Source organism: Choloepus didactylus, chromosome 2 (genome assembly GCF_015220235.1).
Source record: "Choloepus didactylus isolate mChoDid1 chromosome 2, mChoDid1.pri, whole genome shotgun sequence".
Lineage (NCBI taxonomy): Eukaryota > Metazoa > Chordata > Mammalia > Pilosa > Megalonychidae > Choloepus > Choloepus didactylus.
In genome coordinates, this window is record NC_051308.1 from 47981876 (window position 1) to 47994413 (window position 12538).

Consider the following 12538-nt stretch of genomic DNA (forward strand, 5'->3'; position numbering starts at 1 on the left):
AAATCAAAAAACAAAATCCCATTTATGATAGCAACTAAAAGAATAAAATATTTAGGAATAAATGTAACCCAGGATGTAAAGGACCTGTATACAGAAAACTACAAAACATCGCTAAAAGAAATCAGAGAAGCCCTAAATAAATAGAAGGGTATTTTGTGTTCATGGATTGGAAGAATAAATATGAAGAAGTCGATTCTACCCAAAATGATTTACAGATTCAACACAATGCCAATCAAAATTCTAACAGCTTACTTTGCAGAAATGGAAAATCCAATTATCAAATTTCTTTGAAGGGGTAAGTGGCCCCAAATAACCAAAAACATCTTGAAAAAGAAGAATGAAGTTGGAGGACTCATACTTCCTGACTTTAAAGCATATTAAAAACAGCATGACACTGGCATAAAGATAGGTATATTGACCAAGGGAATCAAATTGAGAGTTCAGAAAAGACCCTCACATCCATGGCCAATCGATATTTTACAAGGCTGCCAAGCCTACTCAACTGGGACAGAACAATCTCTTCAACAAATGGTGCTGGGAGAACTGGAAGCTCATATGCAAAAAACTGAAATAGGGTCCCTATCTCACACCATATACAAAAATTAAATCAAAATGTATCAGTGCACTAAGGAGAAGCTGGCTTTGGCAGAGGTTCTGCTCCTCCTCTCCTGCCCTGGTTCATTGGGCTTTTGTGAGGCAGAATTGGGGAGTAGGGGAAGAGGGGTGTGAAAGGACTGAGGCGTGGGCTGCAGGAAGGAGGTCCAAGGAGCTATGGCAAGAGGTTTGCAGCTGCTGTGGGGTGTGAGAGGAGCTGAAGGGCAAGAAAAAGCAGATTTTAGGGATCACTGCTGTGGAGTGTGCATCTCTTGTGGAGTTGAGAAGGATACGAACTTGAGCTAGTTTCCTTTCCTCCTTCCCTTCCCCTTTGTCCTGCAGCACCTAGGACAGCAGCCCCTCTCTGCAGCATTTCTTCTCTGTCCTGAAATTGTTTGCCTGTCGGCTGGGCAGGACTGTGAGCTCCTGAGGGCAGGGCTCCCTGGTGACAGGCTGGGTACCTGGGCAGCGGTGGGCAGTGCAGTCATTGAACGGAGGGCTAGAAGGAACTTAGAAATGACTTTGCCCAGGTTCCAGTGTGCTGCTTGAAGTGAGAAGACAACGGGGAGATTACTCTCCCTTCCCCTGCCTCCAGTACACCCCTGGCTGAAGATAGGATTAGAATGAGGTTTCTGCAAAAGGACTGGGATGAGGCCAGTGGCTTGAGTGTTGGGGAAAGGTGGGCTTGGTGCCCATCTGCCACACTTGCATGGGGTCTGTGCACATCCCCAACACTGTGTTGACCCCATGGTGTTGTGAATATCTATAGGGCCAGCCTCCCAGACTGTGAGCTTCCTAAGGAAAGGACCAGGCCTAACACGTGGCTGCATCCCCAGCACTTGCGCTAGGTACTTGTTGGTCAAGGGAACCAACTGTGCACCAACTTTGGCTCAGCCTGGAAGAGCCTGGATGCCTCTATCCCCACCCCCATCCCTCAGTTCTCTGAGGCTGTGCCTACCTATGGCACAGATCTGGATCTACAGTTTCCTCCCAGATGAAGGGGAGGGAGACAAGGGGGAAAACACTGGGCTGCACTGCCCACCGTGGCCCAGAAATGTTGCTTCAAACTTCAGGAACTGAGCAGAAATGGGCCTCTCCCCCAGTGGGCTTGAGCAGGAGGAAGGAGGCACCCATCTTGCTCTAGAAGTGGCCCGTTTTCAAAGAACTGCTCTGGTGTAACAGGCAGGAGGGCGGGTGTCACAACAGGCCCAGCCCTGCTCTACTTTGCTTCTGCCAGAGCCTAGAACATAAGAGCATGAGAGTGGAGGTGTGCCTTAAAAAGCAATAAGATATAAATCTAGTTATAGAACCGCTACTGGTTCATTGTAGAAAATCTGGAAAGTGCAGAAAAGTTTAAATACATACATGCATACATGCAATCAAATGTAATCCCACCACCCAAAGATAACCACCATTTCAAACATATTGTCATTATCTTTTCTTTGCAAATACAAAACATATTTAATCACATTGGGACCATGCAATACCTTTTTTTATGATCAAAGGATCATTTTCCTAATGGACATATATTAAGATGATGCAAAATACCAAATCTGATATAGCCAGGGTCTGGGAGCTTGGGAGAAGGCAGGGTTGGCTGAGGTGGGGGCACGCCTATGCACTGATGTGTCTGATGTGTGTCAGTGCATGTGGGGGTAAGGTAAGCATGTCACAGGTACTTCCACCTCTTGTCTGTTGCATGGCCTGGGAGCTTCTATATGCAGAAAAGACTGTGTAAATGTGGAGCAGGTTGTGGCTCTGACACCAACAACCTGTGGGACATTCAAAAACATTAGTTCTCCATTCTGGGACTCAGTTTCTTCATCTGTAAAAGAGAAAAAGAGAAGGTGGGAAGACAGCTAAAATCCCTCCAGGAAATAAATACATATTTATATAGAGAGAGAGAAGATGGAGATTTTATATGTAGTTAGACGCTTTATGAACATATGCAGTGTAATATTGGAAAGTGAGTAAAATTTCTGCCAAAGTCTCCCATCTCTGCCTGTTTACTGACCCAGCTGCCCAGCTCCGTTTTGCTGCCTTCCTGTTGTGGTCCTATCAAAACTAGAGCTCAGAATCTGAGCTATGTTCTCCCTCAGGTGTGACTGACTAACGAGGCATAAGGTGATGTTTCCCAAAGTATGTTCTGGGCCCATATGTGTCACGCTCTCCTGGGGAGCTTATTGAAAACTGCAGATGCACTTCTAGAACTAAATACATACACACACATATATATGTACACATACACACGTATATATGTATATATATGGGGGGGGTGTTCTAGACACACTGAATGATAAGTCCTGGGGATGGGACCCAGTAATCAGCATGTTAAATGATCACCTTGCTTACCATAGAAATTCTCTCTCTGGTGTATCTGTTGTTTACTTTAATAAGTAAGAAAGCACTGAGTCAAGGAAATTTATCTCTACTGAAAATTTTACAGGATCTGCTAAAGGCAGGGTTTTCCATCCTCAGCACCCAACCTCAGTGAGGATTTCCAACTTCACATTTTGGGCCAGATAATTACTTGTTGTGGGGGCTGCTCTGCGCATTGCAGGATGTTTAACAGTATCCTTGCCATCTACTCATTAGATGCCAGTAGCATCCTCCCCCAGTTATGACAACGAAAAATGTCTCCAGACACTGCCACATGTCCCCTGGGAAGACACCCTCCCCCACCCCAAGTTGAGAACCATGTGAGCTACTGGCCTAATGTGACGGAAACTTTCTGTGAGGAGGAATGACGAAAACGTAGGGAAGGGACTAGGACAAAAGGGATTTCTTCTGGAAATTTTGCCTCAGTCCAACATAAGGTGTGTGCTCCACCTCCTGGAAGGATGACCTCCAGCCCAGGCCCACCCACCCTGGACCCCAGTCTGCCCCACCACTTTTCAGTTATAAATAAGGCTGAAGCCAGTTCACATGTGGTCTCTTGGTTGCTGTGTAGAGACAAACCCTCTAATAACCAGGGAAGGACAGCTCATGCCTTAGAAATGAAGCTGATGAGAATCCAAGAAGATAGCACATGCAAAAGGATTCTCCTTTGTAAAAACAGGAAGTTTATTTTTTGCCCTTATTATAAAATAATCATGGTCACAATAGAAAATTTGGAAAATACAGAAAATTGTGAAAAAATACAGGCCACTCATAATTCCAGCACCCAGACAGCCAATGCTGACATTTGGGAGGCTTTCCCGTTTGTTATTCCCACCACCCTGGCTGGCATGGGGGTGGGTGTTCCCAGGGAGATGGAAGACTTGACCAAGGACAATAAAAAATATTCACTGTTCCAGGTTATTCACCTGTTTTATTCAGATCCCCAGAGAAGAATTAGCACCTGGGTGTGCCCTGCCCTACCCTTCCACCTGATCCTGAGCTGGAACATTAGAACTCGTCCTTCAGGTCAAAATGGGGCTGGTCTTCAGGCTTGAAGTCCAGGTTGGGGCTGCCGTCCTCGTTAAGGATTCTTCGGGCTGTGTAGCCGACAATGGGATACTTGGCTTTGTACACTTTGGTGAAGACATCATCCAGGGACTGCAGCTCCTCCGCCGTGAGGCCCGTCTTGGGGAGAAAAGTCCATGAAAACGGGGAATGGGGAAAGAGTTACTTGCGTTGACACTGTCCTCTCTCCACCCCAGCCTCGCCCTCCCCACTTCCCTGAAGCAAGAGAAAGAAAATATCTCAACAAAACAAATTGACGTTTGACTTTTTAAGAGAAAATCCTGCAGGGGCAGGGAAGCAATGGCTTCTTCATGTTTCTGTTGTTCAACTGCCGTAGGTGTTACAGACTCTCAGAGGATGGTGACCCACCCTGGGGGTGGGGGTGGGGGGTGGGCTGCACTGCGCCGGCCTCCACCTCCTCCTTCCTGATGGATCCCACCCACTCTCTACACAATGCCCGCTACAAACTTATACACCTCTCCCTTTCCTCATTTGTTTCTGTAACACTGCAGCTTAAGAGTCTCCCTCATCTCTGCCCAGTAGTGTGGAGCACAATTGGTGTGAATGGCAGCCTTTCTTTTGGGATCACCAGGACCCTGAAGTGGTTGCATTCAATGTTATTTTCTCCTCCAGAGAAACATGAATCACCAAGAGTGGACTGGGGGGTGGAGGGGTGTGTGTGTCTCAGACACCACAGCAAACCTGTTTAAGAGGCTGGGGGTTGGGGTGGGTAGGAGTGGACTGTAAGGGGGATCAGGCTGCCAAGGCAGATTGGAGCCAAACTGTGAGGATCACTGAGGTGGATCACGAGTTCCCAAGAATTTGGACTTGATGCTGTAGGCAATAGGGAACCATGGAAGGTTTCTGCATAGGAGTGGCATAATAAGAAAACTATTTCAAGGAAATGGCTGGCTACCACACTGAGCAGACCAGAGTGGAAAAAGGCTAGTCAGGAAGCTTTGTTTTTTTTTTTTTTTGCCAGAGGTAAAGAAGGCTGAGGCATTTTGGCAAAGGCTCGTCATCTGGCTCACAGTGTCATGAGTGAGGTCTGCAGGATGCAGGGACATCTTGGCCACCCCTCTGGTGGAGTCCTTCCCAGTCAGGGCATTGTAGGGGGCTCCTCTTCCATAAAACTCTAAGGGGGAGAAATGAGGACATGAGTGAGGCTATGAACGCAGAGCAGCCAGAAGCCTGCAACACCAGGGCTTCCAAGGCCCAGGTGAATCCTAAAAAAGACTCTAGGCTGGAGGAGGGAAAGCAATGAAGATGTAAATTTCAGTAACCTACCCCAATCCACCAGTATGGATTCCACCAGTTCATATTACAAAATAATTTACACATGCTGGTTGAGAGTTGATTTTTAGAAAATACAGGATGAAAACAGTCTCTTAAAAATATTGAGGGCAAACAAGAAAATGCTTCCTCCTCTAAAATTTTGGTGGAAGCAAGTCCATTTCCATTCAGCCGTATTTGATGAACCATTATAACCACCTTCATAAAATCATTTGTAGTTTCAATTAGGGAAATCATTAAATGGCATTAAAATGTTCTGTAATGTTGTATGATTCTGACCCTTTGCTAAGTAATATGTCCCTCACTGATTCAACTTCAGTAAATTATCAAGTTTGAATTTAGTTCTACAGGCAATGGGGAGCCATGGAAGGCTTTAGAGTAGAAGTGTAGCCTTATCAGGGGAAGAAAAACTGTTGAAGTAAAACACTGAAAGGTTGTTAAGTTGATCTGGTCATTTAAGATGGAAGGGAAGGGACTTGCCCAATGTTCCCTCCCTTTCCTTGCCTTTTCAGTCTCCATTCTGGCTCCTGAACTTCCCAAACTCAAAATAAAAAAAGCCAAGCCACTTACCCTTTCCAGAAGTGACATCGAACACCACTCCCTTCACTGCCATGTAGATGGGCTGATCCTCCTAGAAAGCAGGGGAAGAAGCTGTGAAGAGAAGGCCCACAGCCCAGCTCTTCCAATACAGTTGGTAAACTCCTTTGTTATCATGAGCTGTGCAAAGAGCAGTGGTTCAAGTCAGAAAATAGCTTTCCATGCTGCCTGGTCCCCAGAGAACTCACCACCTACCTGGACAATGTCATGCTGGCTCACAAAAACTTGGAAAAGTTATAAAGTAACATGATAAGCACAAGGCCATCCCCTCCTTTAATAAAACAAAAACCAAAACAACAAGAACAACAAAACAGGAACTGAAGCAACTTTACAAAGATAAGAATTCAGAAGAATATTAAATAAATGATAAATTATTTAAATCAGTCCAATTTCCTTTCATCTTCATCATCACCATTACATACATGAATGTAATAAGTGTAAATAATCTATGGTCAATTCTTGTTATTCCAGGAGTTACTTATGTGCTCCATGAACACTGAATTAGCCAGTACTGAATTGCCCCTAGGGGGTAAATAGGGTTAAGTTCTTGCCAGCTGGTGGTCACAACACTTTGTCAATCATACACTGGATTAATACATAACCTTGTTTTAGGTGTGTTTCTGTTTAAAGACACTTTATATCTTTTGCTACCTCCTTAAATCTATATACAATGATTCCTGGGAAGTTCTTTGTTTCCCCAGCCTTTTGGAGACTGTCCCTACTTAGAAACAGTATCATTGCCTTCAGAATATTTTAGAACAATATTTAAACATTGTTTACAGTGTGAGAGCTGAAACAAGGCAGAGTTTCTCTGCTGGGAACTCCCTCAGCAAAGAGGGAGAGACCTGGTGCGGGAGGCAGGTGGGAAAGCTGAGTATGGCCATCAGTTCCAGAACCTCCGATACTCTCAGACCCTGTGCCAGAGGCTGGGGACAGAACAGAACGTTCCTCGCTGGCAACTCTTGTCTTTGGAAAAGAAGGAAATTACTGCATCTCCCAGGATATTCTCTCTAGGCATCTGGGGGGTATTCTCTCAGTTTCTCCCAGGCAAACTCCGGAGTAACAAAAGTCTACTTTCAGTGGCTGTCTTCAAAATACCTCTCTTGGCTGCAGCAGCAAGCTCCTTCAGTCTGAGCACTTATAGGGCTCCAGCGATTTAATTAAGACCCTCGCTGAATGGGTGGGACCACACCTCCATGGAAATAATCTAATCAAAGTTATTATCCAAGGTTGGGTAGGTCACATCTCCATGGAAACAACTTAATCCAAAGATTCCAAACTAATCAACACTAACACATTTGCCCCCACAAGACTGTATTAAAGAACATGGCATTTTGGGGGACAAAATACATCCAAACCGGCACACTGCAGATGACTTTTTCCTGCAGAAATAATCTGCCTTCCTACGGTCTAGGGCTGAGTTTTTCTAACTGCAATTGGCTGGTAACCTATTAGGGATATGAAGTCAATTTAGTGATTTATGAACAGATTTTTCAAAAAATGAAATGGGAAAAAGAATAAAATGATAGAAAATAGCAAGCATCACAGTACATCACACATACTAAGAATAAGCAGTTTTTGAAACTTGTGTTTTAGTGCTCTGAGTGTGCGTACTGAGTTAGGATGCAAAACGTATTTCTTACCATAAGTCACAGCAAAAACGTTTGCAAGGCATCATTCCACCAAGCAATTAGAGAGGGTGGTTTGAACTGCCTCTGTGCAAGAGCCTTTTTCTGTCACTATATTCTTTATGTCTATCCATGATAACCCTCTTGGAGGATGTGGAGTCCCACTCTTCATTAATGTTAAGTTTTAGGAGGGCAGAAAACAAATGTGCTGTCGACGACACAGTCTTCCTAATTGAAAACTTGAATGCTACTCTTTGACCTGAAATTTGCAAACAGATGGAAACTCTGCTATAATAACAGGTGATGTGACAAGGGTAACACCACCGATTAAAGTGTGCGTTCAATATCTTTATGTATAAGGACAATTTTAACCAGAGTTGAAGAAAATGAGGGCCACAGCAAAGCCCTCTGGAACACGTTTTACCATTCCCACTCAATTTTTATTTTTTTAAACGTGTCTGCTTTGTGATTTACGTGTTACCTGCATGAGAAGTACTCAAAATGACTTCCTCTATACAAACCTTACTAGAATTCTTGGGGGAGAATGGACTTTGAAGAGGCACCACTGAAGTGCTGTATGGATTTTTAACAAGGACTCCAAAAGCATAAATTTATGCCAGAAGAATAAATACTTACACATATAGGTATTTTCACACTCCTGAGTATGAATGCTTCAGGAGGCTACACCATGGATTACCCAAAAGGAAGAAACTGGCACAGGGCCTCAGACAGTAGATTCAGAACACAGTGTGGTTCTGTGTGGGAAGCCAGAAGCTGGGACCCCCGTTCTTCATGTATTTACAGTATGAAGCTCCTGTGGAGACTCTACGCAGACCCCAGCTCACCACAAACCACACAGCACAATGTGGGACCTGGAACCAGTAAGTAGGCCTTAGCTATCATCTAAGAAGGTTCCAGTAGAAATAAGACATTATTCATTGTCATTGCTAGATGTCTCAGAAAGATGTGTTATCCAGGGTCCACAATTCCGTAGAAGGTCTTGAAGGCAGATGTGTTTTGGAATTCAGAATTTGTCTGATTTTAGAAAGATGTTTTGGGGCACACAACATATATTGTGTAATACATCTAGGGGCTCTGAGGCAGTGCCCCATAATCAAATAAGTTAGTATTTCTGCAGTAAAACATGAACATGAATACTCATACTAAGTTAGATAAATAGAAATAAATAGAAACTATAAATAGACTCATGTGGGCTCTAAAAGTTCCCATCACCAAGTGAGTTCAGATCAGGTTGCATTTTACTGTCAAATAACTTAAAATCTTTTGGTATTCCGAGCTTATTGGATTTCTGAATTATATAAAATGATTGTGGGCCTGTTAAACTGCCTCTTTGTTATATCTTTAATAATGAACTAATATTAATAATAAAAATAATAGCAACTAACATTTATTAAGACATACTCTGCTAAGCATACTGCCAGGTCTATGCTAAGCACTTTGTATATCACCATCTCATTTAACCTTCACAAAATCCCAATAGAGCAGAAACTCTTACAACCATTGTGGTGGTCGGTTTTATGTGTCAACTTTGATAGGCTATAGTACCCGTTATTCAATCAAACACTAACCTAAGTATTGCTGTGAAGGTATCTTGTAGATGTGGTTAACACCTACAATTAGTTGATTTTATGTAAAGGAGATTATCCTGGATAATCTGGGTGGGCCTCATCCAACCAGTTGAAAGGTCTTAAGAACAGAATTGAGGTTTGCCTGAGGAAGAAGAAATTCTGCCTGTGGACTACAGCACTGGCTCCTGCCTGAGAGTTTCTAGCCTGCCTTTCCTGACAACCTGCCCTACGGATTGCAGACTGCCTAGCCAGCTCCCACAATCATATAAGCCACTTCTTGCAGTAAACATATATATATACACATATATGTGTGTGTGTATATACACATCTATATGTATATATGTGTATATATACACATATATGTGTGTGTGTATACGTATACATATACACACACATATAGATGCATACATACATATGTGTGTGTATATATATCTACTACTGGTTCTGTTTCTCTGGTGGCGCGTGACTGATACAGATGAAAAAAAACAATAAAGACTCTGAGAGGTTTAGTAATTTGCCCAAAGTCAAGTGGCAGAACAGGGACTCAAACCCAGGTATGATCCAAAGGTATAATGCTCTAATTAGGGTAGACCACATACTGTATTATACAAACCATGACACTTCTGAGAGTGAACGGGAGTACTATTAATAATTACCCCCAGGACAATACACCAGAGTCATCTGGGGCAACTACAGCACAGCACAGTTCTAAGCCACTGCACCCAACTGCATCTCTCCTCCCTTACTCTATTCATGTTCCTCTCTGGCTCCTTTCCTCTGCCTACTGACATCTCCAGAGTTCCACCCTATGACAATTCTGTCCTTAACCTGTTTCCGCTAAGCTTACCTGGCTCCTTCCCTAAGTGACCAACCTTCTTAAAAAGAGCAGCCTGTACCCACTTCCTTTGCCTCCCCTCAACCTCTTACAGTGCAGTCCCTGTTATTTAAGGAAACGCCTCCCTCAAAGTATGAAGTGTTACGCAAATTTAGTTAAGTATCAGTAACATTGCCCTCAAAAAACCAAGGGTCTGTTCTTGGTCCTCACCCCACAGCCCCTGACACTGCCGCTGTACCCTCCATTTTGGATTCCCTCTTCCCTTGGATTCTGTGCCCGGGGTCCCCAACACCACCTCCACATTTGGAGAGTCACTAGGAGTCTGGAGGGATCCGTGTGAGGCTTCCTTATGCTCCCTCCGCATGAGGAGTCACACAGAGCACACTCTTCCCCCAGCAATGAAAATGCAGTGACGAAAATGCAGCAACGTGCGTTTGCTGCTTCTGTCCAGGGAAGCCCACTAGAGACTAAGGGCTGGTCAGGTAGTCACCCTCTGCTTAGCATGTCGTGTTCACCAAAAACCACATTATTTGTACAAATGGTCTAGGCAGAGTGAGCCACGCTTATCATCTAGGGAAGGGTGGGAACACTCCAGAAATCCAGATGCTACCCAAGGGCTAACCTTGCAAGCAGGGCTTTCTAAGGAGAGTAGTCTCAGGCCGGCTATGTTAACTCTTTTCTGCATAGATTCCCTTAGAAGGTATCCCTTAACATCCAGTCACATCCCTGTCATGTCTCTCTTCCTCTGTGTTCTCATCCACTCATGTTCTAGGCAACCTGTCTTTGCAAATGATGCCCAAACTGCCACCACTGCCTATGGACTAGGTTTCGGAGTCTCCTTGCCATCTCGATCCATCTAAGTCCTGTTAACTCCGAGGTTAGGGAGACCAGGTTAGACAGTTTTAACAAAAAGAGCACAGAATTCCTTCCTTGCTCTACCATTACATGGTGGTATGCCTTGGTTTCCTCATCTGTAAAGCAGACTGGTTCCTGCCAACTCCAGAATGTTACAGTACTGTGATCTCCCCACCAAACCTGTTCCCTCCACTTCTCCAATCTATTATCAGCCCCCACACTACCCTGCCATCAGACCCGGCTCCAACAACCCAATGGACAATGGCTGCAGGAGGTTTTCTGGATGCTTCCAGACTACTGACTGAGGTGCGGTGTGAAGAGGTCTTTGTCTCTAACCTTGGATCACCCCCTCTCGCCCTGCCGCCGCTCCAGGCTGACTCAGCTGGGCTCAGCCCCAAGGGCAGGGGCACTAAAACCGGGTTTGAGGAGTCAGCTGCGTAGGAGGCCTGAGATACACGGACAGAAAAACGACCTACAGGGAAAGACTGGAGCATCCCTGGATCTGCCACAACTCCCACCTAACCCAGAGAGCAGGCATTTTATTAAGGACACCAGATCCAGATTTGCTTCCTTCCCTTCTAACATCCCCACACCGTGTAAGGAGAAATGATGACCCCAACAGACGCTAACATTAAAAACAAAAAAGTTCTGAGGTTCATACACAGACCACCAGATAAAAGGCGTTTAGAGGGGGGTGGGAGCAGCTCCAGTAAAGACGGGGGCGGTGGGAAGCGCGTCTTTCTCGGCGGTGAGGTTAAAGGAAGGCGCTCTGATTCCTGAGGGCTCGCCCTTATCCTTCGGCCGCCTGGGCCTGCAGGGAGAAAGCGCAGAAGGCCTCGCCTCGGCCCCCGCGCGGAGCCTGGGTTCCGGGAGGGGGCGCCCGCCCCGGGCCGCGCCTCCCGCGAGGCGTCCCCTGGCCGCGGGAGAGCTCCAGACGGGGTCCCTCCGCCCGCGCCACCCCCGCGCGCACCCACAGCCGGGCCGCCCCGCCCGGCGCCGCCCCCGCGTACCTCCTCCCCGCAGTAGCGGGCCAACTCCTCCTCCGTGAAGAGCCGCACCGGGGGCCCCCGCTCGGCGGGGCGCGGAGCCTGCCCGGCCCGGACTGCGGGCGGCCCCGGGGCCAGCGCCACAACCAGGGCTAGCGCAACTAGCGACCGCAGCCGCCGCCAGGCCGCGGGGCCCTCCATGGTGAGCAGGCTGGGCAAGGCCAGGGGCGGGCAGGACTGCGGAGCCCACGCGCTGCAGCTCCGCGGCCCTGGAGCCCCGCCCCGCGCGCGCCCTGACCCGCCGGCAGCCGCGAAGCGCAGGGAGCAAGATCGGGAACCCGCGGCGCCCGCGCTTCTCCTGCCCCCGAGGCTCTGTGATGGTGGCTGTGGGGACAGCCCGGGCCGCGCAACCGGAAACTTCGGAACTAGGATCATAACCCCAGACTGTGGACTGAAAAAGTTGATCAACAGAGCAACATATGTTACGGTATTTCCTGGATTAGGTACATAGATGACACACCCGAACATTCCAGTACCTACTAGGGTGTATGTATTGAATAGGACCCCAACTTTCCTAATTCAGTTTTATTTTTCTCTGATTTTGTTTTTCTTTCTAGTTGTGTTTAAACTTTGGGTCCCCAAGGGGGTTTTTGCAAAGTTAGGGCACGACTTCCATATATACCCCTAAATAATAATAGCTAACATTTATGTAAACCT

The 12538-nt window shown here is 46.2% G+C and overlaps 1 protein-coding gene across 1 annotated transcript; it reads right to left on the bottom strand.

The window, feature by feature from the left end:
• Positions 1–3633: 3633 nt before the first annotated feature.
• NENF (neudesin neurotrophic factor) lies at positions 3634–12192 on the bottom strand. Its single transcript, XM_037811662.1, has 4 exons — positions 11846–12192; positions 5902–5962; positions 5070–5173; positions 3634–4158 (listed from the first exon to the last, which is right to left on the bottom strand). Exons 1-4 carry the CDS (start codon positions 12020–12022, stop codon positions 3982–3984), a joined length of 519 nt encoding a protein of 172 aa, XP_037667590.1. The 5' UTR covers positions 12023–12192; the 3' UTR covers positions 3634–3981.
• Positions 12193–12538: the final 346 nt, after the last annotated feature.

What these genes read in the sequence shown, in the direction of transcription:
- NENF (XM_037811662.1), bottom strand. Translation starts at nt 12,022, where the DNA reads ATGGAGGGCCCCGCGGCCTGGCGGCGGCTGCGGTCGCTAGTTGCGCTA. An exon ending in CCCGCTACTGCGGGGAGGAG is followed by an intron (nt 5,963 to 11,845) that starts GTACGCGGGGGC and finishes CCTGCTTTCTAG; the next exon opens with GAGGATCAGCCCATCTACAT. An exon ending in CAGACCTCACTCATGACACT is followed by an intron (nt 4,159 to 5,069) that starts GTGAGCCAGATG and finishes TTTCTCCCCAAG; the next exon opens with ACGGGCCTCACGGCGGAGGA.